The 25,112-nt window shown below is 50.4% G+C and overlaps 1 protein-coding gene across 1 annotated transcript in view; it reads left to right on the plus strand.

Annotated features, from left to right (window-relative positions):
- Radil (Rap associating with DIL domain) overlaps positions 1–25,112 on the plus strand; it is a 69,442-nt gene that overhangs the window by 26,120 nt on the left and 18,210 nt on the right. The window contains exons 3-5 of the mRNA XM_052167838.1: positions 17,389–17,636; positions 18,814–19,443; positions 21,873–21,910. Coding sequence (XP_052023798.1) covers positions 17,389–17,636; positions 18,814–19,443; positions 21,873–21,910 — 916 coding nt within the window. The remainder of the gene's footprint in view (positions 1–17,388; positions 17,637–18,813; positions 19,444–21,872; positions 21,911–25,112) is intronic.

The following is a 25,112-nucleotide window of genomic DNA, read 5'->3' on the forward strand; positions in this document are numbered from 1 at the left end:
ATCCTAAATCATCATGTCAAACAAGCCATGCCTTCATGCACCCATGAAGATGTGTCTGATCGGGCTGAGGAAGAAAGCAAATCCTCCCAAAATCCGTAAAGTGGGAATATAATTGATCTAAGGTTCATGTACAAAGTAGAGTGGTATATTCGGAGTTGTAACTGTGTAACAGGGCTGGTGCTTTAGTGCTTGCCTGGAATCCCAGCACTCAGGAGGCTGAGACAGGACACCCCAGGTTCAAAGCTAGCTTGGACTACAGAGCAAGCTGCAGGCCAGCTTCAACACCTTAGCAAGACCTGTCTCAAAACAGACAAAAGATCAAATGGCATTGTCTTCATTTTTTTCCTCATTTGCTGTGATAAAACAGTTTACAAAAGCAATTGAAGGGAGAACATGTTTATTCTGACTTCCAGTACAAAAGAAAGGCACGAAGGCAGGAGAACACACTTCATTGGCAGGAAGCAGACAAGTACAGATGCAAACTGTGCACAGCCCAAGATCTCAGCCAGGGAGTGGTGCTGCCTACAGTGGGCAGGTCTTCCCACCTCATAACACAAAATAATCCACCATCATGCCCAGAGGGGCATTCTGGTCTCTGGATGATGACAGTGACCGTCAAGGGTTTATTTAAATGGCAGTAAGAACTAGCTGTTTGTCTTCATGGCAAGAGGCGGGAGAGCAGCAGGTTTCAGTGGCCATTTTTTGGATTGGTGGTAGGTGCAACAGTGTTCTTTTTTAATCTCCAGAAGTTGGGAACACCACCTTGTGTGTGGAATGGTTTATAATTAGAAATGCATACTAAATGTGATACTTTATAGACCTTTGGAGATCAGCTAGGAGTTGCAGTAGACCAGGGCACCGCTAGAGTTGATACAGCTCTGTTTCTTTCCATATACTGGGTGCTGCATTCAGGAGGGATAGGGTGGTTTCCCCTGGTCCCCGGAGCCCTGGGCTGTTTCAGCTCTGCTGCATCGCTTCATGCTTTTCCTGCATTCTTCAGGGTTGTGGAGGGCAGGATGATAAGGGGAAAAGACCATATATTTATGCGTAGTAGCTGCTCTCATGGTGATGTGACCAGATAGTAAGAAGTAACCTAAGGACCTAGAGAGATGGCTCATTGGTTAAGAATGCTCCCTGTTCTTCCATAGGACCCGAGTTCGATTCCCAGCACACACACACACACACACACACACACACACATATCAGCTGATTCACAACCAGATCCAGCAGATCTAGTGCCCTCTTCTGGGGGTCCAACATAGGTTTTAATAGATAGACATACATAAGTAACAACATAAAATCTTTTAAATATATTTTTATAGACAAGTAACTTGAGGGTGGACTTCCTCTTGCTCAGAGTTCAGGAGCACAATCTGTCGTGGCTGGTATTACATGGTGGCTGAGTGTGGCTCACAATTTGGGTGGCAAATGCCAGTACCCACTGAGCCATTTTGCTGGCCTGCTTTATCCACGTATAGGGTCCAGAGTCACCACGTAGGCAAAAGTGGCACCCAGAGTCGACACGTCTCCCCGCCTCAGCTAAGGTAACCAAGAACCAGCCCTACTACCACCACAGATATGCTCAGAGAAGATTTTGGATTATGTCAAGTTGACAAGACCAACAACCACAGCAACTTAAGGAAGAGTTTATCTGAGCTCACAAGTTGCAGGGATACTGCATCATGGAAGGGAAGGTATGACGATGAGAAAAGACCTAACCATGGCTGGGAGACATGAATGCTTCCTCCTGTTTTGTTTTGTTGTTTGTTTTTACCAGCCCTAGAATAATGCTGACACTAAGTCCTTAAGTCCTTAGTTAAACATCCCGGGAATCTCCCTCACACACTCAGAGGTATAGCTCCTTAGTGGTTCCCAATCCAGTTGGCAATAAAGCTCAACCATCACTGTCTACACTCTAGTGTCTCCTGTACCTTTAATTTTTTTTCAAAGTCTACTTTTAATGATGGTTCTTAAACACTTTAACCTCTGGTCCCACCACCCACCAGAGTTAGTGGAAAAGAAAGGATACAGGGGAAGTGGACCTGTTTAGAAATCGGGTTTTGGAGCAAATCCCATCTGTGTTGTCAGGAAACCAGCAGTTTAGTTCACAGGTTTAGCAGTGGCAGCTTGATCTATTCGTAAATATTTTACAAATGTATCAGCAGTGTAGTTGGGTGGAGTCGGGATAGCAGCATGAATTAGCAGTGGAGGCACAACCTAGCTGAGACAGTCAGACCTCAGCTGGATCAGCACGGGTCAGAAGGAGGGACCAGGACCAACAGGTGCCAGGAGAAGTTCTCAGCTGTGCCACTCTCAGCAAAGCAAAGATCTAGCATTGCAGAGCTAGCTCTCCCAGCAAGCCCCTCTCACAGTCCGTTGAGTCCTGTTTATACTCCCTGCAAACATCACTTGTCCTCCACGGGTCTTGCTTCACCATGTGTCTTGTCTCAGCAAAACTCTATGTCTATCTGTCTCAGGTGACGTCACTCTGCCAATAGCCCGAATCTGCAGAAGTGGCAAGAAGCCACAGCATGCCACCAGAAGTTTTTTGGTGCATTTCTCTCTATGGAATCACAACAAGTGTAGCTAAACTACTTAATGTAAAACAGACCAATACATGCGTGTTGTTAGTGAAGAATCCTTTTATCACGTGTCCTTTCACGTGCTTGCTTTAACAAAACATCCTTTCTACTGCGTCTGCTTCAGGAAAACAGTCCTTCATGAATCTGCTTTAGCAAAACACCATCCAACACAACTAACTTTCAGAAGAACCCGTACGTTTCCTCTTTAGTCTCCCATGGAGCATGTCCCAGCAGGAGCAGGCCTCATCCTTCATCACCTGGAACTCACACATGGCCAGCCCATCTGCAGTAGACACAGGAAAATGGTGCCGGAAGTTACTATGCTAGGACAGGAAAGAATGAACGCTGAGAGACTGTGCCAGCCTTCCATGTCACAGCACACAAAAGTTTGCGGTCCAATAGCACTCTTAAATGCAGCTTCCCAAAGAGCCCAGCATCTTCAGGTCTGTGGGGCTGTATCAATACTCATTTGTTGAGTATTCAACTTCGGTTTTTTTGTTTTGTTTTGGTTTGGTTTTTTGAGACAGGGTTTCTCTGTGTAGCCCTGGCTGTCCTGTAACTCACTCTGTAGACCAGGCTGGCCTCAAAATCTGCCTGCCTCTGCCTCCCAAGTGCTGGGATTAAAGGTGTGCGCCACCACTGCCCGGCTCAACTTTGTTTTTGAAAGGATCTTGACGTGTGTAAAGTGCTTGCTCTGCAGGCCCCAGCACTTCTGTAAACTCTAGATATTGGCCACACGTGTCTGGAACTCCAGCATCCAGGAGGGTCCTTGAGGCCCATGGGTGAGCAATCTAGCTGGAGCACTGAGCTCATGGTTAGTGAGAAACCATGTTTCAAAAACTAAAAAGCAACTGACCTCCACATACATACATGCACACATGAGTATACATGCACAGGCTTATGTGTTTGCTGTGGTTCATTTTGGTGATCTCTCTTTTGAGTGAATCTGTTGTGAACTGATGAGAATTTATTACTCTGTGTGTGATTTGGCACACATGGAGATCAGAGGACAACTGTGGACAGCTCTCTCCTCCCACTGTGTGGGTACAGGGAGTTGAACTCAGGTCATCGGGCTTGGGAGCAGATTTCCTTACCCACTGAGCCACCTCACCAGCCTGTTGAATGTATTATTTATAACTGAAGAAGTCTTTTTTTGCCACTTGGCTGGCCATGATTACAGAATGACATCATCTTCTCAAGCCTCATTCACATTTAAGGGTGGAATCTTTGGGGAACACAGCCCAATCCTGGACTCTAGGAATGCATACATCTGCTTCACATGCAAGATGCAGTCACCCTCCCTCAAGGTCATCTGGTGTCATTAGTTCAGGCCCTAAAATTAATCATCTTAATAAGGTAAATGAGGTGTGGCTAAGGGCTCTGGGTAAAATCCATAAAATACAATTCTTCGTTGATTGTCGAGACAAGGTCTCTCTAGAACTTATTGTATAGACCAGACCAGCCTTGAACTCACACAGACCCTCCTGTCTCTTCCTCTTGAGTGCTGGAATTAAAGGTGTGAGCCACCTTAAAGTGCAAATCTTGTTTTAAAGATTTCTTTAAATTTTTAAAAGACACGCACACACAAGACACACACACACACACACACACACACACACTGCCTAGCTGCTGACTACGGAACCTGGGTCCTCTGGAAGAGCAGCAAATGCTCTTAACCACTGAGCCATCTCTCCAGCTCCTTTGGAATAATTTTTACTTCTCTTTGAAACCAAAATTGCCTGCCCAGCACCTGCAGGCTGAAGTGGCAAGGCAGGCACAAGTGACAGTGTCAGCAAGGAGCAGGTGGGACAGTGCCACTGGCCTAAAGCAGTTTTCAAATCCAGCCATAGTTGTTGGGTGAAGCTTCCCAGCCTGGGGCTAAGCTCTGTCTGTCTGTCTTGACAGCATGTCTGTCAAGCGGTGTCCTGTTGGGATCCATTCATTGCATGCCCTCTGTCATGTTCAGTCCTGGCCATCCCCACCGAAAGAATTTTCTCAGGAGCCTTGTGGGCTGCATGGGATTTCCTGGGAATTCACTTCTCTGCAGTAAAACCACGCCCACAGACATTTTTGAGCTCATTCCTTCTGTTTTTAGCTTCCATAGTCAAACAGTTGTGCTTAAGTTTCCTTGAGGTCCTCTGGCCTGAGAAAATGCACGGCAACTCCCTCATGCCTTGAAAGAGGCTCCTGTGAACTCGAGCACTCTGAAGTGTGAAGGGTTTTGGTTTTTAGGATTGACTATATATAATGTTTTCTCTGCATATATGTGCACCACACAAGTGCCTGGTGCCCACTGAGGCCAGGAGATGATGTCAGATCTCACAGAGCTAGAGTTACAGACAGTTGGGAGCCACTTGAGGTGGGTGGGTGCTGGGAACCGAACTCGGGTCCTTTGCAAGAGCAGCAGGAGCTCTTAATTAAGTGCTGAGCCCTCTCTGCAGCCTCTGTGCTATGTTGGAGATAGAACCTGGGCCGTGTGCACTCCAGCACTGAGCTGTACCCCCAGCAACGCATTTTTTTTCCTTAAGTCTATCTTTGGTTTCATTAGAGGCATGTTCACTGGGCCTTTCCTTCGTGAGACATTTGGGTAGTCATTTTTCTGAATTTGTCTTCTGGGTGAGATGTCCTGGCACTTTCCAGGTCACCCTGTCCTGGCTATTTTCTTGTTTTCCAAAACGGTCAATTTCCTCTTTTGCCTTCTTTCAGAGTAAGCAGCAGGCCGGGTCTTCCCTTTCCCACTCTCCAAGCCCCAGCGTGACTTCTAGCCCTTCCTGCATGTGGGGTACTTGTTAGAGCTGCACATGGTTTCTGCATACTAATTAGCATGTCTGTAATTGTTCTTGATGGCAAAAACACCAGCTTGAGACTACATGCTCTCGATGGAGTCTGGGCACAGGGCCCCTGCTGCACCCAGGTGGCACAGGGCAGGCTGCGGCGCCAGTATTGCTACTGTACACCTTTCAGGAGTTCGGAGCTCTCTGTCTGGCTCTGGTCATGGGCTGAAAACTGTCTTTCTGCATTCTCTCTCTTTCTCTTTCTATCCTTTCCTCCTCCTCCTCCTCCTCCTCCTCCTCCTCCTCCTCCTCCTCCTCCTCCTCCCCCTCCCCCTCCCCCTCCCCCTCCTCCTCCTCCTCCTCCTCCTCCTCTGTTGGAGCGTCCTGACTTCTCTTCTACAACTAACTAAGCAAGTCGCTCGGATCAGAAGGAACATATGCAACCAGACCCCTGGATTAGAAAAGTTTCCTCTCCTGTGCACCATGACCCGGGAAGTGACCTCAGTAGAGATGTGGATCCTCTGAGGATGCTGCCTAGCATTTGCCCCCCCCCCCACACACACACATAAAGACACACATACACCGCACATACCGCAGAACACTACACTTGGCTCTTGTGTTGTTGCTCAGAGCCAACTGGGGCAGCATAGTGAGTTCTAAACCAGTTTGCTTACACAGGGAGTGAGGAAAGAAGAAGTTTGTAAAGCCAAACGTGGATTTATACAAGGGTTCGCCTCTGTATTAATTAGTTCTGAGCTTGCACAAACTGGTGTGTAACAGTCAAATTGATTTGGAGTTCAAGGTGTGTGTGTGTGTGTGTGTGTGTGTTTTACCTGGAATGAATCTCTCAGGGCTTGCAGTTGCTCTACCACTGAGCCACACCGCAGACCCTCACTGGGGGATTCTAAGCAAGTACTCTACCATTGAGCCATGCCCCTCACTGGAAGATTCTAGGCAGGGGCTCTACCACTGAGATTGTAGGCTTCTTCCCAATGCAGAGTCTTCAGTGCCACACTGCACATACAGTGCCATTTTCCATGTCCTAAGCCTGATACAATTGTCGCATTTCAGTGTTCCCCTGATCTCCCTGATAGGCACAGGGTCTGGGAATGGGCAGTCAGAATTTCTGCCTGTCCGCCTGTGTCCACACATGCTTGCTGTGTTGCAACTCTGCTCCAGGAACACCAGGCGAGCTGTGGGATCCCAGCCACTGCACAGCTCATGGTGAGCGGGATACTTCCCAGTTTCAGAGGCGTGAGCGTGTACCAGAAAGTACACCTGGGAATCAAAGTAGATCCTGCCCTTGAGGACACTTGCATATTCTTTCAGCACTCGAAAAGTGTGTTCTCTCAAAGCCTCTTCTCTCTAGTTAGATGTGTGTACAGTTAAAGGAATACTTTCTCATCGCTGCTTAAGACCAAATAAAAACAAAATCCTGGCTCCCTGCCAATTCTCCCTTCTCCTAGTTTGCTCTCCCCAGAGGCCATGGCATTCAGCTGTCAGCAATTTCTTGTTTGGCATTGGTGTGTGTGTGCGTGGGCATGCGTGCGTCGGCTTGGGTGTGCATGCTTGTGTGTACATGTGCAGGTCAGAGGACAGCCTCAGGCGTTGCTCCTCGGGTGCCCTCTCCCGTTTTTGTTTGTTTGTTTTGAGACTTTACCAGTTGGGCTAGGCAGGCTGGCCAATGAGCCCCGAGGATCTGCCTGTCTCAGCCTTCCCAGTGCCGGGAATACAAGTACCTGCTGCCTCGGCCAGTGTTTTACACTGCCTCTGGGAACTGAACTCCGGTCCTTTTCCTTCAAGGCAAGCATTTTAGCACCCGGGCTGTTTCCCCAGCCCTAAGTCCCTCCTTGAAAATGACAGTTTGAGTTTCAGAACTTTGGATATGATCTAGTTAGTCCTTGCCAGACAAACCATCTGCCCTGCCCCGTCTGGCTGGTTCGTCTCCATTCACTCTGGTCACAGTTTAAATTCAATTAAAAGCCAAGATCTTATGGGTAGAGATGTAGTTCAGTTGGTAGAGGGTTTGCCTATTGTGGAAGAAGCCCTGCGTTAGATCACCGGCCCCACATCAACTGGCCCTGGTGGCAAAAGCCTGTTATCCCAGCACTTAGCACGCGCGAGCGGGAGATGAGGTCACGTGAGACTCTGCCTCAAAAAGTACAGGGGGTGGGGGAGACTCTTGAGTTTAGGTCAGCCTGGGCTAGATAGTGAGACTCTATCCCAAAATAAGCATGTCAGGGTTCTTGTTTGTATTTAATACTTTGTATACTGAAGATTGGGAAATGCCAAATGTGGAGGTTTGGATAAAACACCCCCCCCCCCGCCCGATATGTTCATATGCTTAACCGTTTGGTTCCCAGTTGGGGGAGTGTTTGGGACATGTGGGAAGTATGGGGCGGTCGGGAGGTGTGGCCTTGTTGGAGGAAGTGTGTCACTGGAGTAGGCTTTGAGGTTCCAAATTTCTCTGCCCCCTGCCTGCACATCAGGATGCATATCACCAGTGAATATCCTCAGGTGCCAACGACTGCTTTGTTTTTGAAACAGGGTCTCACAGTGGCTGGAACTTGCTGACGAAGCCCGGCTGGCTGGTGGCTGGCACGTGCCAGGGACCCTCCTGTCCTTCCCTCCCAGAATGGATCACTAGTCATTGCTTTCTTTGGTGTTTGTTTGGTTTGGTTTGGCTTTTGTTTTGTTTTGAGACAGGGTCTCACTATGTAGTGCTGGCTGCCCCGTAGACCAGGCTGGCCTTAAACTCTCAGGGTACAGGCTTTCAGCTGCCGCTCCAGTACCACGCGTCCTCTGGAAGCGTAAGCAGGCTCAGTTAAATGCTTCTTTTCATACTGCCTTGGTCCTAGTGTCTTCACAGCAGTGAAACTGCAACTAAGACTCCAAAACTGATTTCTCTCATCTGAACTTTAATTTTGTTGTAATTGATGATGATCATTTTGGTCTTTCTGCTTTTTCTTAGTACTTATCACCAAGAAGATTCTAATTAATTAATTAATTAATTAATTGAAACAGTAGCCTCAAAGTCATGGTATTCCTTCTGCTTCAGCCTTCCAAGTGGGATTTACAGGCATGAGTTACACCATGCCTGGCAAATTACTTGTTAATAATTCAGTCTCTCTCTCTCTCTCTCTGATGTTCAGATACATTATTCTCTTTATTTTAGATTTAGTGTGTGTGTGTGTGTGTGTGTGTGTGTGTGTGAGAGAGAGAGAGAGAGAGAGTTGTACCATGTATGTGCAGGTGCAGGAGGAGGGCAGAAGATGTCAGAGGAGCTAGAGTCACACATGATTGTGACCCCCCTCATGTGGAGCTGAACCCAGGTCCTCTGTAAGAACAGCAAGTGCCTTTAACCACTGAGCCATCTCTGCAGCTTCCTAATGGCGTGTGTGTGTGTATGTGTGTGTGTGTGTGTGGTTTCTGGCTGGCCTGGAACCATGCATAGACCAGACTAGCCTTGAACTCAGAGATCTTGCCTCTGCCTCCTAAGCGCAGGCCCCTCTTCAGCTCCTACACTGAGTATTTCATATTTCATCAGTTGAAGCTTCTTACAGCCTTTGTTCCTTATTTTTGTCAGGCTGGGGCTACCTTAGAGAAATGATCTCTGCTGTGTTTTTAAGACTTTTATGATATGATATCCCCTGTCATAGGGTTTTACTGCTGTGAACAGACACCATAACCACGGCAATCCTTATAAGGACAGCATTTAATTGGGGCTGGCTTACAGGTTCAGAGGTTCAGTCCATTATCATCAAGGCAGGAGCATGGCAGTGTCCAGACAGGCATGGTGCAGGAGGAGCTGAAAGTTCTACATCTTCATCTGTAGGCCTCTAAGAGAAAACTGGCTTCTAGGCACTTAGGACAAAGCCCACGCCCACAGTGACACACCTACCCCAAGGAGGTCACATCTACTCCAACAGGGTCAGACCTTCTAATAGCGCCACTCCCTGGGCCAAGCATATACAAACCGTAATATTCCCGCCCCCCCCCCCCCCAGCCTGTGAGGCATCCTTTACACCCTTAAAATAGCCTGGTTTTAGCATCGGAATCAATGCTGTTTCAGCCCCTTCACAGACTTCTGCGGTCATCACCACACTCACAGTGCTGATGCTGGCCTGGAGGCCCAGGGCCCTCTTCTTCCTGGAAAGAAACTGGATGTATGATTAGGTGCTGTAAGAGTGTTGGCAGTTCTGGGCCCTGGAGACCCCGAGGCAGAGGGACTGGCAGTGCAGACTGAGAAGCTCACAGCCCCAAGCCCTGAGAGCTAGGCCTATTGCTCTAGTTCTAGACAGTGACTCTAAACCCTGCTGTGGCCCTTTGATACAGTTCCTTATATTGTGGTGATCTCCAGCCATAAAAGTATTTTCTTTTCTACTTTGTAACTATAATTTTGCTATGTTACGAGCTGTAATGTAAATAGTTTTGGAGAAAGAAGTTTGCTGACAGGGTCATGACCCATGGCTCTAGGTTCCCAAAATAGAGACAGCACCAGAGGCCCAGACACTTCCTGGACCTCAAGCCATAGCATGTGCATCAGAGCACAGCAGGTATCAGTTGCATAGGCATCAGAGGGCAACATCAGCTGCTATCACAACTCCTGAAGGGAAGGGCCTTGGGTGCTAGGACCTCATTCCTCGGGACCAAATGCAGGCTTTCATGTTTGCACAGTAGGCACTATTGACTGATTTGTCTTCACAGTCCAGAAATTCATTTTTCCTGGACATTTTCATATACATGGAATTATACAACGTGATTTTTTTGCATCTGGCTTTTTCTAATTCAGCTAACATGTGTGTGTGTGTGTGTGTAGACCAGTGGTTGATGCTGGGAGTCCTCCTGGATTGCTCTCCGTGTTATTCTTGTGAGGCACGGTCTCTCAGTCAAACTCAGAGCGCGTGCATTTGGTGAGCCAGCTTGCTCCAGGAATCCACTTGGCTCCGCCTCTGAGGCTGGAATTTCGCCTACCGGCTGATGTTACACGGATGCTAGGGATTTCAACTCCAGTCCTCAAGCTTCCATGGGAGGGGCTGTAAGTTATGAGCCATCTCCTTGACTGGGAATGGAAGTCAAGACCCATACGTACCAGGCAGGAGTCGTTGCCAGCCCTGTTTCACTTTTTCACTGTTAGGGTCAATGCGCCTGCCATGAGTACTTAGAAACACTTGTGCACACCTTACTGATGATGTCGACCAGACTTGAATGTACTTCAGTTTCTCACACCTTAAGAAATAGGACCAATGGGGGCTGAGAGATGGCTCAGTGGTTAGAGCACTGGCTACTCTTCCAGAGGACCTGGGTCAAGTTCCTAGCACCTGCAAGGACCCATAACCGTCTGTATCTCCAACTCCGGGGCATCTAGACTTTTATCTCACACCTTCTTCTTCTCTGCCTTCTTCTGACTCTGTGGGCACCAGGGATGCCTCTGGTGCTTGTAAATGCATGCATTTCAAAACACACATACATGCAGAATAAAAATAGAAAGAAAGAAGGAAGGAAGGAAAGAAAAGAAAGAGAGAAAGAGAGAGAGAGAGAGAGAGAGAGAGAGAGAGAGAGAGAGAGAAAGAAAGAAGGAGGAACAGTGGGGACCGTTGAGATGACCCAGTGGTTAAGAGTACCTGTCACTCTTGCAGAGGATCTGAGTTCAGTTCTCAGCATCTACAGGTGGCTTGCAATCTTCTATAATTTCAGTTTGAGGGGGTACAACAACTTCCTCTGAGCTCTAGGTCAGGAGATTATATTCTACCAGGCATGCAGCTGGTGCACAGACATTCATGCAGGCGAAACACGCATACACACTAAATAAATAAGTATTTAATAAAAGAAAGAGGGGATGTAGAGAGATGCCCAACCCTAAAGAGCCTTTGCTGCTGTGGTAGAAGAGGAGCTCTGAGCCACAGACCCTCCTCCTAGCTCCTCCACATACCTTTTCTGAACAGGTCCCCTAATGGTTAATTCAGCCCTCAAACTCTTTTGTGATGGTTACTTTGTCAGCCACACAACCTAGAGTCACCTGGGAAGAGTCTCAGTAAGGGATTAGGTTGACCTGTCAGGGATTGTCTTGTTTACCTTAATTGATGGAGCCCCAGCCCATAATGGGTGGCACCATTCCCTAGGCTGCAGGGCCTGAGCTGTATTGAGAATGGACTCAAGCTGAGCAAAAATAACTCAGCAAGTGACCATGCATTTCTTTTATTGTCCGTGGACGTGATGTGACTATGCGATATGATTTGAAGTTCCCACCTTACTTTCCTATAATTTTGGATTGAAACCTAAAATTGTGAGCTTAACTAACTCCCTTTCTCCCTTATGTTGCTTGTCACAATTTTTTTTCACAGCAGCAGAAATGAAACTGAGCAACTGTGCACATGTGGACTCATTATAGCGTTTATGTGTGAGTGAGCGTGGGTTGCCTTTGGATATAGTGGTGCACAGCCTTAGTCACAGCACTGGGGAGGCAAAGGCAGGCAGATCCTGCCAGTTCCAGGCCAACCTGAGCTATAAAGACAGTTCCAGGCCAGCCATAGCTACACAGTGAGACCCTGTCTCTAAATAAATAAATCAAAACTGTAAAGGGGCAAGCTTAATGGCACACATCTTTCATCCTAGCACTTGGGAGGCAGAAGCAGGAGGATCTCTGTGAATTTAAGGCCAGCCTGGACTACATTGAGAATTCCAGGACAGTCAGAGCTGTATAGTGAGACCTTGACTGGGGGTGGGGGAGGCAGATTTAAAGTGAATTCATTACCTAGAGAAAGGCTGACTGTTTTGAGGAGGTTCTTATTACTTATTCCTAAGTGGTCCTTTAAAAATGTTAATTACTGGTTTGTCTGTGAGGCAGTGTGCTCCGGGGCTGGCTCTGAGCTCCCCTTCTCATCCCTTTGTTCTACCTCCTCAGTGCTGGGGCAGGTGTGGGTCAGTGCTGGGGCAGGTGTGGGTCAGTGCTGGGGGTGGGACCCAGAGCTTCCTGCACCTAGGCAAGTGCTCCACCAATGGAGCCGCATCCCTGGTGCTGTATGGTGTGGCAGGAACATGGAAGTACTTCCTGGTTGTACTGTCTCTAACCACAGAGCCGGGGAAGGGTGAACAAACAGGCCCAGGGGGAGAGGCCCACAGACTGACCCACTGAGGGAAGCTAGTGATGTTCAGGAAGAGCCGTGTTGTGCTTTCCAGGGCTTTCTGAAGCCAGAGCTGACCCATGATGGCAGCTCTGATGACAGCGGCCAGCTCTTGACAGTGAGGTCTCGCCCTTGCTCCACATATTAGCAGCGACTTTCTGTGGAAAAGGAGGAGGCCAGCCATAGGAAAGAAGGCCCACAGGCAGCCAGCTTAGCATCCTGGAATCATCCCTTGGGAGGACTCCGGTCTCCACATTGCTGATCCAGCTGTACTTGGCACCCTGAGTTCCAGTGCCAAAGACTTCACCTCCTCCTAGTCCCAGCTGCTTGCTCAGCTGTTTCCTCTGGAGACCGGAAGAGCTGTGTGGGTAGATGTCCTCTGAACACGTGTGCTCGTACACACGCGTGCTATGGAACACTGGGTCGGATTCATCCGAGAAGCTGTGGATTAGCAAAGCCAGGCTGGGTCTCTAAACACACCCAAGGTCTCTGAGTACCCAGAAGTACCAAGAACTCAGAGTATCAACCAGCTGGGTGGTGGAAGTGTCTGTGGACACACAGGACCCTGAGCATGGGGGGTGTTTGGTTGTGTGAGCTAAGAGTCTTCTGTGGTCTTGCCTGGTCTGGAACGCTTGGAAGACCAGGCTAACCTTGAACCCACAGAGATCTGCTTGCTCTCTGCCTCCTGAGTGATGGGATTTCATCTACCATACCCAGCTGAAAAATATTCTTTACATTTGTTTGTTTGTTTATACTCTCTCTCTCTCTCTCCCTCTCTTTCTCTCTCTCTCTCTCTCTCTGTGTGTGTGTGTGTGTGTGTGTGTGTTTCCACTCAAGCACATACCTTGGCACACATGTAGAGGTCAAAGGACAACATATGGAAATGGCTTCTTCTCCCCTTCCACTTCATGGGTCCTTGGGATCAAACTCAGTTCGTCAGGCTTGGGGGCAACTGTCTTTGGTCAGACATGGCAGTGACTGATACTCGGGTGTTCCTGAGTGAGAGCTTCTGAGTCAGAGCCTCTGATTGCAAGGAACTCAGCCACAGCAGAGCAGGAGGTGCGGTGCTCCTCCAGGAGATGAGACCTTGGTCCCTTGGCTGGGACCATCCCTGCAGCAGGGGAAGGGAAGAGGTGGCTGTCCCTTTCCATCCTCATTCATACACGGCAAGGCCTGACATCTTTACATGCAGTGGATAGTTTTCCATCCAAAACTGCCATGTTCTGAAAGGCTTTGACCAGCTCTCGCCAGCTGACGCCGTGTCTAGAGTGGAGATGTGGGAATGGGGCTTCCTTGGAGGCATTTCTCCCTGTGTTCGCCTCACATTGGCAATATCCCTGGTGGCACCCGACTTGACCTTGTTTTTGACCAAGACTCCAGGTGAGTATGACCCTCAAGCTATGTCCATTTGACTGCCAACTCCCAGGCTCCTTCTAAGTCATGTAACATCATGTCTGAGCCCTTCAGCAGCTGCAGTCTATGTCCAGCCGTGAGGCTGGACTGTGTTCTCCACAGCTTCAGGACTGACTAGTGAGAAACACTAGCCTCCTGACCTCTGCTGCCCTTCAGTCCAGAGGCCACATGGAGAGGTCATTGGTCAGGGGTGGACCTCAGTTGATATATAAGTGATGACGTTCATAGACCCAGTGGTGCGTGACCACAGCTCTGTTGCTAAGAATTCAGGGACTTGAAGGTCCTTAAAATTGGTCTCCCTGACCTAGTGGTTTGGGCCCTTGCTTTCTGTGGCCTTGTCTTGAGGAAGGGACACACCAGAAAGTCCCGTGCAAGCAAGGTTCTTCAGAGTAGTAAGGATGCCATGGTGTCTGTTTGAAGAAAAGCTTTTAAGAGTAAAGAAAAGCAGCCAGGCCTGGTGAACAGGCCTGTAATCCCAGTCTTCAGGAGACTAAGGATTAGAGAGTTCCAGGCTGGCCTGGAAGGAAGACAGGGTAGGAAGATCCTGTCTCAGAAAGCCAAAAACTAAAAAGAAAGACCTAGGGAATTATTTATACTTAACTGACTCCTGGGTACCTGCCTCCCAGAGGTGCGATGTTTGTTTAGAATTCTTAAAGATAAATAAAACCAGGCATATTTGGTATGGATTTGTAATTCCAGCACTGGGGAGGCAGTCAGGAGGATCTCGGAACTATCCTCAGAACAAAGCAAGAGAGGAGGCTGAGGAGCCGGTCCAGTCAGTAAGTGCTTGCCTTACAGGCACAGGGACCTATGTTTGATCCCCAGAATCCCCATTAAAAAAAGGCCAGGCATACCGGGTGTCACCCCAGTGTTGGGAAGGCAGAGACAGGAGGATCTTCAGGACTTCCTAGCCAAAATGTCTAGCCCTTTTGGCAAGTGAGAGACTCTTTTAAAACATGGTATGACCAGTGAGGTGGCCCAGCGGGTAAAAGTGCTAGCTGCCAAACCTGATGACCTGAGTGGATCTCTGGGACCCACATGAAGGAGAGAGCTTGCTTCACAAAGTCAGGCCCTTGTCCTCCATGTTCCTGCCCACTGCACACGCACAAACACACACATGAATACCGCCCTGCTACAATACACAAGTAAATAAATAGAGAAGGATATGGCTTGTATTGTGTTATACACAAGACTTCCTATTAAACCCAGCATGTCCATCACAGCGTTCATTTCCCTCCCACCTGTGAGCTCAGGCATACCGTGAGTCCACTCACTGTGTCCTTTCCACAAACCAGGAGCCAAGTTTGGGGCACCACAGGGCTTGTAAACCGCTAAGCCCGCGGTATCGGGCCACACGTCTCTCCTACCAGTTGCTCTTCCTGCTATACCCTGGAGTATCATTGGCAGTGTCTGCGCTGAGCCAGAGCCTCTCTTTGGGCAGGCTGATGCAAGGTGTATGCCCCTCATAGCAAGTGGCAAGGGAGGAGGGAGGTGTGAGATTACTGTTACACCTCATGGCTTTGCTGGTGTCCTTAGTATAAGCTGCTACTGTGGCTGCTACATGGCCTTTCCTGTTCGGTGTGCTTACTGGTTATCGTGGATACATATCCAACCACTGTACCCAGAGCAAAAACCTGGTCAGTGAGCCTAGCCAGAACCAACGAAGGGGACCTGGTGGGAGGAGAGATGCCCCTGCATTGGCATCAATATTGACAACCAGGCTAGACAGGCCTGGACTAGGAAATGGGCACATCTGACAGGGTAATGCTGTCTTTTCTCAAAGCGAAAAAGGATTTCAGTCAACTGTGCATGTCTCATGTGAAATGCCCTGACATGGAACCTTGGGGTCTTCTGGGAACTCTGGGAAACAAAAGAGGAGAGGCCACTTCAGCTCTGCTGCTTTCTGCAATGCCAGAACTTCTGGGATATCTCCAGGGAATCCCTCCTCTCCCGCCACCAGCCCTGGATTTGGAGAAGGATTTGGAGAAGGATTTGTAGGAGAGCATCATTTTGTTTTCGTCTTTCAGGTCTGGCCCCTTGGTCGTTCATTGAGGCCAAGCTGAGAAGCTGGCATTCTTTACAGATTGGGGGCAGGGCAGGACAAGGCGGGACAGAGGGCTCTGGCCTCACCTGCTGGGCACCTGCCTCTTGCTGTGCTGGCCAGCTGGGCTCTGCAGCAGGCAGAGCAGCCTCATAGCTTGGCACTGCGGCTGGCCAGCCTCCATCCTGCAGCCCCGGCCCCCTGCGGGCTGCAGATGCGCAGGCAGTCTTCTGCAAGGAAGGGCAGAGCTTAGAGCTCAGCCACCAGCTCCGGGTAAGGTGCGCATTCGCAGAGCAGCCAGTTCCTGGCCTCCCTTCTGGCTTTTGTCTGGTTTCGTTTGTAATGGCTGGAAGAAAGGATGCTAGAGACGGGACAAAGCTGCATGGAGGGGACTCAGCAGAGGGCTCGGGAAGAAAGCTCCAGGGTCAGCGGGGGCATTGAACTGGGTCCCCAGGGCCCCCTCCATCCTGCTGGGAGCTTTCCCAGCAGTGGTTCTTACGTTAGAGAGCATTTCCTGGATTTGAAAGCATGAGCTTTTTCAGTGTCTCGTGGAGTGCAGTGTTATTTCCCAGCAGCATGTGAATGTCTGTGTGTGCGGAGCTAGGAGCACGTATGTTTGTATTTGTGTTTCTGTACCAGTGTGTCGTACGTAGGAGTATGAAATACAGACTTACAGTGCACACGTGTGTTTGTGGCTGCATCGAATATATAGGTTTTATTGTGTTTGTGTGCTGCATTTGTTTGTGCATACGTGTATTTGTGTGTGCATGTATATTTGTGTACATTTTTACATGTACTTCTATTTGGATGTGGTTTTACACATTTGTGTGCGTATGTATATTTCGGTGCATGTATATTTATGTGCACTTGGGCCTAAATGTGTTTGTGCGTGTGTCTACTCAAGGTCCATGGTGGCCTCTGGAAGGGAGCCAGGCTGTGGCCGAAGCAGTCCAGCAGGTGACAGGCAGCTTGGCAGTTCTGCCTTGTGAAGTGACTTTATCACTGGCTGGCTTTATCACTGGCTACAATACCCTGTGCCCAGAGAGTTCGCTCTGACACGCATGGGCTTGGAAGGGCAGAGCAGGTGTTTTGGGCAGGGCTCTGAGCAGGGCTGGACTAGGAACATGGTTTGGTGACAGTGGCCATGGCGCAGGCTAAGTTATATGATGGTTGCCCCTGAGCCACAAGGTATGGCATCGGAGCTACCTGCTTTGTGACTGCCTGTTGGGACAGAGCTTTCGGGCCTTTCTCACCATCTAGGCAGTACCTAAACTTTCAAAGGACATAGTCATTGGCCAGAGGCCTTAGGCCTCCTCCAGACCTTTTCTGACAGAATAATGACAGGTGTCTAGGTCAATGACTCGTTGTTGGACTCAGTGAGACTCAAAGTTTGGACAGTCTGAGAAGCGGGTGATGAGATCTCTGACCACTTTCCTTCACTGCTTCTGTTCCAGGCATAAACGCCCAAGCCCGGAGGCTACAGCGCATCCGTGCTAAGGGAACCCCAGCCCTCACCTCTGAGGCTGCCCACAGCTCCCCACCAACCAGGCTGCGCCGTACAGTCAGCGAGACCAGCCTAAGCCCGGCACCAACGCTACCCGAGGCTGCCCAGAAGCCCGAGGAGCCCCTCCCGGACACCATGCGCTACTCACTGTACCAGTGCCCGCACCTGCTGCTGTTGCAGGGCTACAGCCAGCAGCACGTGAGCCACCCCCAGTCCCCAGCACTGCTGCCCCTTCCAGCCCAAGGACTTGGAGGTCAGGCCTCGATCCCTCCAACAGGCAGCTGTGGGAACTCCCCTAAGGCTGGGAGGGTGCTATGGAGGTGTCTGCCTGCCTGTGTCCTTTGTCCAGACCACTTCCCAGCTTGTATCTCACATCTTTGGAGTAGGTGTGTGTGTGTATGTGTATAGTGTGAGCCAGGGCCTCATCTCAGGTCTTTGGAGTAGGGGTGTGTGTGTGTGTGTGTGTGTGTGTGTGTGTGTGTGTGTGTGTGTAGTGTGAACCAGGGCCTCATCTCAGGTCTTTGGAGTAGGTGTGTGTGTGTATGTCTAGTATGAGCCATCAGGTCTTTGGAGTAGGTGTGTGTGTGTGTGTGTGTGTGTGTGTGTGTATAGTGTGAGCCAGGGCCTCATCTCAGGTCTTTGGAGTAGGGGTGTGTTGTGTGGGTGTGTGTTTGTGTGTGTGTGGTGTGAGAGCAGGGCCTCCTTGGAAACTAATCATTACTTGGTAGCTGTGTTGTCTGAGCTCCTCTTCCCTCCCCTCCCCTCTCTCCCATCTCCTTTTGGAAACAATGTCTTCCTATGAAGCCCAGTGGTATGAAATTCACTATGTCATTCAAGTAGGCCTTGAACACAATCCCTCTGCCTCGGCTTCCTTCCCAGGTGTAGGGGTGATTGTCCTGTGCTAGTAGACTCAGTTCTCAGAGCCACTTCCTACTTCTTTATCTGGGTCCCAAGGAGCCAGCCCTTGGTGACAGCCTACTGCCATTGCCTTTGTCTCCGCCCATTGGTGCTCTGGTCCCTGGGCCTATCACAGCATCCATCGGGGCTCCTGGGCTTAGTCTCAAAAGAAGCCCCATGCTGAGCTGAGACCTGAGGAGCAGGGCCTACAGTGCTTCATGGAGGGCCTCGGGGGAGTCTGGAGCCCACAGCTCTGTGGCTGTCAGGCCAGGCACCGCCCTTGCCTCTTGATGGGTCTCTTCTGTGTAAGCAAGCAGCATCCTCTGGGTCCGGCTGGGGTGGCCAGGGGAGGCTTACCAAGGGAAAGGGTTACTGGTGACTTTGGGGTGCGTGGCAGCTGCAGGAACAGGGACACTGCTATGCTGGTGCTGGCACGACCAGTGTCATACCTGTCCTAAATTGTCTTTCTGCTCTTTAGGACAGCCTGGTGTACGTGCTCAGCCGGGAGCGGCACACAGTGGGCCAACGCACACCGTCTAGCAAACCCAGCATCAGCTTGTCTGCCCCAGACATCCTGCCCCTGCACTGTACCATTCGCCGCCACCAGTCCCCCGATGGTGGCCCAGAGGGGACCAGGCTAGTGCTGGAGCCCATCGCAGGGGCACCAGTGTCAGTCAACTTCTCTGAAGTGGGAAGGAACCCTGTGGTGCTACAACATGGCGACCTACTCTCCCTGGGTCTCTACTACCTGCTGCTGTTCAAGGACCCTGGACAGGCACAACCACTGCCTGCCTGCGCCCTCGCCCGACTTGGGGCAGCACCACAGAGCTGTAGAATGTGTGGTGCGGTGCTCAGATCCCGTGGGGCCCCTTCTCTGCCTGCTGCTGTGGCCCGGCGGCGGTCACTGCTCCTGGAGTTTGAGCCCGATGTGGAGGACACACTGCTGCAGAGGATCATGACACTGATCGAGCCTGGTGGTGACGACCACAAGCTGACACCCGCCTTCCTCCTCTGCCTCTGCATCCAGCACTCTGCCACGCATTTCCAGCCGGGTACCTTCAGGCATCTCCTGCTCAAGATCTCCAAAAGAGTCCGAGACACCGTCTGGGTGCGTGAGGATGATGGCCTGTGTCTTTCCCAGGTGTTACTAGTTACAGGCTCTGCCTGCTAGGGCGGAAGGCCTGCCACTACTGTGATGTCCCCACAAGGATGTGAGCTGAGGAAAGGCTGGCTTCTCCGTGTACACCTCCCTACCCAGCAGGCCACCGGGCTGGGCACCATAGGCTTCAGTGTACCATTTAGCCTTCGGAGTGAGGCTGAGCCTGCGAGACCACTGTCCACGGGCTCAGTGCCCTGTGCTTTCCACCAGGTCAGCTTGGTGGAGGCCGCAGGACAGTGAACTGTCAGCTGTTGGCACACTCCCTCCGTGTCAGGGCCTCTCAACCTGGGTCAGTAGACTTGGGGGACAGGGTGGGGGCATGCAAAATTCGTCATTATGGATCCAGCCCATATATCTCGTGGGATACTTAGTAATGTCCATGGCTTCTCCCACTGCAGGCTGTCTCCTCCCAGAAAACACACACACACACACACACACACACACACACACACACAGACACACACACACATCTTCCAGCAAAAGCTCAGCGGTGCCACCTATTGGGCAGGGCAAACTAAAGCATTGGAACAGGCTGCCTGGGACTCAAGGTCTCAGCCACTTCGCTGGCTCCTGCCCTGAAGGTGACCTGACTCCTGAGGACCGAAAGGGTCTCTGTTGTTCAGAGTTTAGAGGCCTTCAAGGGTCCTGACTTCTCTCATCCCCATCTCTATAATCGCAGGATTCAGGGCCAAAGAGGAGTGGGTCTCGGGGTCCAGTCAGTCTAACTAAAACAGAGCTCTGGCCTTAGTGAGAGGCCCTGTCTCTAAGTAAATAAGGTAGAGAGAGATGGAGGAGCGCATGCGCGTGCTGGTTGTTGAGTGAAATGGGAGCAGTGTCATTTTCGTCATAGGGGGTGTGTGGGTTGTTTGCAGAAACGAGAGGAAACCTGAGCTAGTGGAAAAGGCTCCCGCGAGTGGAAGCCTGGCTGAGAGCAGCAGAGCATGGGGTCTGCCACACCTGCTGTGGTCTTCATGGAGATGGGATGATGTAGGTCTCTCCTCCCCTTTACTGTGTGTGCGCATGTGTGTGTGTGTGCGCATGTGCATGTGTGCGTGCGAGCATGGTGACCTGTGTCCCATGGCTCGTATGGAAGTCAGAGGACAACCTATGGAATCACTTCTCTCTCTCTACCTGTCCATTTATTTACTCTATTAAATCTAACACCTTTTCAATAGTATTTACTGCAGAAAAGTAAAAGTTTATGAAAGCACTAACTAGGGGGTATAATTTTTGTTACAAGAGGAACTCCTCTCATCTAAGATGGGAAGTGTAGGCCATTTCTGTGATATAGTCTTTGAGAAATGGGTGCCTCGGGTGGGAGAGACAGCTCTGCACTTCTGAGCACTTGCTTCTCATGCAGAAAAAAAATCACATCAGAAAGCTCACGACTTCCTGAGACTGCAGTTTCTGGAGGTCTGATGACTGCTTCTGGGCCTCCTAGGGGCACATATGTGGTGCACATACAGATAAGCAGATAGACACACAGAGACCTAAAGATAAGCAAGGATTTAAGAGGCAAGTAGGTGTAGGCATAGTGGGTGGCACATGCCTTAAATTCCAACATTGGGAGGCAGAGGCAGAGCAGAGCAGGCAGATCTCCGTAATTTCAAGGCCGACCAGGTGTGCATAGTGAGTTGTCACAGCCAGGGTTACACAGAAAGGCCCGGTCTCAAAAACAAGACAAAAACAAAAATGCCCACCACCACCCTTTCCCCCCAAAAAGAAAAGTGATAAGGGTTCTTAATCTAGAAAACCAGACCTGCTTAGAAGCTGAAGGTTTGTTTGTTTTTAAATTATTTTTGTTTGCTTCTTTGTTTGTTTGAGACAGCTCAGGCTGGCCCCCATTTCCCAAGTGGGAGCGCCAGGCTGGCAGGTACGTGGTTCTCTGTCAGCTGCTGGATTTGATAATGTTGTCAGTGCTAGGAGAAGCAGAAGTCACAGTCTGCCCACACCCACACCATCCCTGCCAGATTTGAGGGCTCTGTAAGGGAAGGAAGTCCCCACTAGCAGGTCTGACTGCCACAGCTCAGAATAGTGGCACCAGCAGCCCTTTCAACACTGAATGAACTTGGAAAGACAGTTGGGGGGCGGGGGGTAGAGGCTCCCCTTGAAGGTGAGGCAGCCTTTAACCCCTGTGCTTGCCACAGAGCCCAGCGGTGAGGGCACGTACAGCCTGCCCGCAGCCCTGAGATCCGTGCAGCACCACCCCACCCCTCCGGCCCCTTTATGTGGGTTCCAGGGACAGGACTTAGGGACTGTGTGGCAAGTCTGTCCCCCACTGAGCTGTCCCACAGGCCTGGGGTGCTGTGCTTGAGTGTATCCTGCTGCTGTTCTGAGCTTCTCACATCTGCTTTTGTTTTGCTTTTTTTCCTTTATAGGAGAAGACCAAAGAACTAGCAGAAAAGCAAGCACAACTGTAAGTGTGATCCAGTTACTGTCCTTCCCCTTAACATCCCGTTCCCTGCAGGCTCCTTGGGCTGGGCTCCAGACCCAGTCCTCTTTCCCCGCCACCCTGGAAAGCTGTAATGGGAAATGTCCTAGGTGGGCCTGCTGGTGCTGTCTAGGAGGCTAAGGCAGCTTTGCCTGTGCTAGATAGCGAGTGCATGGCCAGCCTGGGCAGCTAGCCCAGACCCTGTTCCAAATACGAAGTAAAACTGGGGCTGGGGATATAGCACAGTGGTAGAGCTCCGACCTAAACTCTCCTTTTGAGGCGCTGTGGAGTGTAGGTAAGCTTCCTGCTGAGGATCCCACAGTGAGGCTTGGCAGAGCTCACTTACCTAGCACCGGGGAGGACCCAGGTTCAATCTTCAGTACTGAATCAACAGCAGGCACTCCACAAAAGGCTCGCTGGCTGCTCAGTGGTAGAATAATTAACCTAGCATACATGAGCAACACACACACACACAGACACACACAGACATCACACACACACACACACACACATACACTGCATTCCCCAGAGCATCTTAAACATAGAGAGGAAAGATTTTTTTCTCCTGGGTGGTCCCACAACTTGCTTTCCTGGTTAAAGACATCTAGCCAGCTTCCTTGGAAAGTCCGCAGGTGGGATTTGTGGATCATTCTGGATTATGTGTCATCATCAGATTTGCTGACACTGAGGCCCATGGCAGGTGTCCTCCCAGAGTGGACGCCTTCATGAGAGGCCCTCCTGGTGGGACTTGTCAGGGTAGCCGTGGCATATCTGTAGGATATAGACCAGGAGGGAGTCTGTGAACTGCAGCCTCTGCTCTTCCAGGGTACTAGTACTAAAAACGAAGCTCAGAAGTCAGGCCCAGGGCTGGGGGTGCCTCGGTGGGCAGAGCGCTTGCCTGGCATGCAGGAAGCTCTGGATTCACCCCAGCCCACATACACTAGGTGTGGAGAGACGGGCCTGCCATCCCAGCCTTCAGAAGTGGAGGCAGGGAAATCAGAAGTTTAAGGTCATTCTTGGTGACATAGTGAATTTGAGGCCAGCCTGGAATACATGAGATCCTGTATTTAAAAGAAAAAGCCCCCAGACAGTACCTGTGGCACAGGCAGGCGTTTGGTAGCTGGAGAAGCCATGCTGGCCTGCAGAGGCTGAGGCTGAGGCTGAGTTCAAGGTGGTCTCCGAGCTAGGAAGGGGACTGGAATTGTGAGAGCAAGGGCTCCACCTACTGGTCGCATGTTTCTATCTCAGAATCAGCAGAAAGCTGTTGCTTACGGGTGCTTCAGGGTTGTGCAGTAACCTCCTCTTTGTACAATAGAATCAAAAGACACACAGAGGTCAAAACAGAGGGCTGGGATCCTGCCATCCTCAGCACCCACCTGATGGACTTAGCTCAGGGTACCTTCCATGCCTGTCAATGTCATAAGCCAGTGGGCATCAGGAGCCATGGAGTCTGCAGCTGCATGAGGAGAGGCGCTGCTTCCTGGCCTAACAGGCCTGTGCAGACTAGCCAGAGGCAGCAGTGATGGATAGCAAGGGCGATTGAGCACATGGCGGGTCTCAGAACAGCTGCAAAGGAATCGGCCCTGTTCCCACAGTGGGCGCGCAGGGATGTGTCTGCCTCGCTGCGGACAGAGACCAGTCCTTCCTTCCCTTACAGCGTGTTTTCAGGGTTCCGCTCTCGTCCCTAGTGCATGCTCACGGCTTTTTTTTTTCTTCAATTCCTTTTTCCTTTTGAAAAGAATGAATCAGTTTAAGGACATGAGACAGTCCAGCACACAGCAGTCAATCCCCCAGACTCACATCTGGGCTCAGCCTGGCCACAGGCTGCCAGAGGTCTCTTCTTCTCTGCCTCCCAGGTTTCCTGGCCTGCTCTGTGAGCCTTAGATCACTGAGAGACCCGTTCTCGAAAAGTAAAATGGGCAGTGCCCCCAAGGAACAATACCTAACACACACAGAGAAACACACAGATACACACACACACATACAAAGACACATACACACAGACACACACAGGCATGCACAGATACATAAACACAGACACAATATACATATACACAGAGACACACAGACACACATACAGAGAAACACAGACAAATACACAGGCACACACAGGCACACACAGACACACAATACACATACACACAGAGACACACAGACACATACAGAGAGACGCAGACACATACACAGACACACATACACACACAGACACATACACAGACACATACACAGACACACAGATATACAGAGACACAGACACATACACACAGAGAAACAGACACACAGAGACACACACAGACAGACATATACACACACATAAACACACACTATACATCTCCACACCATACTCACATCCTACAGACACCCTACACACACACACCATACACCACCTCCTCCCTACACCTTCCACACATCCTACAAACCTCACACACATACCCACACCACACACGCACATGCACACACACACACACACAGAGCACATAAACCTTTCACATACATCTCATGCCCCCACATCTCCCTACATGCTCCACGCCCCCCACCCCCACCCAGCACTCCCCCACGCCTCACCTCACATGCTCCCCCACTCCCACCCCTTCTCAGCACACAGATCTTAGTATTTCTCTCTCCTCCTCACCCCTCTCGCCTCCTGCCTCTCACTTTATGACTTGTTTGCTTCAGCCCCCCATTTCCCCAGGCACCTTGGGCCGTAATTTGCATTTCTAATCTGTGTTTATCTCAACTTGGCCTTGTTCTTTTCTTACCAGTGTTTGTTTTCTTTCCCCCCTAATCATTATTTCTGGTTCCCCTCCCTCAGCGTGGACTGTTTTCCTCCTGGCTGATGTCATCCTGGGGTGACTTTGTGCAGCTGTGTGGTGACCCACCTCTTGGACTTGGGGTCAGAAAAATGCGACCATCTGCCTTGCTCTGCGTGTTTGTGTGCCTGTGCGTGTGCGTGTGTGTGTGTGTGCGCGTGTGTGTGCGCGCGCGCGCGTGTGCACGTGTGCGTATGCGTGCATGTGTGTGTGTGTGTGTGTGTGTGTGTGTATGCAGGGTGCCAGAGGAGCTTTGTCCTATTCTAGAACCCTCTGCCCTTTCCCTTGCATGTCTCACTGAGCCTGGAGCTCACCAGTGCACAGGCTGCTGGCCCGCCAGAGAGCTCCCAGAATCCTCCTTTCTTAGAGTGGCCGCC

Source organism: Apodemus sylvaticus, chromosome 22 (genome assembly GCF_947179515.1).
Source record: "Apodemus sylvaticus chromosome 22, mApoSyl1.1, whole genome shotgun sequence".
Lineage (NCBI taxonomy): Eukaryota > Metazoa > Chordata > Mammalia > Rodentia > Muridae > Apodemus > Apodemus sylvaticus.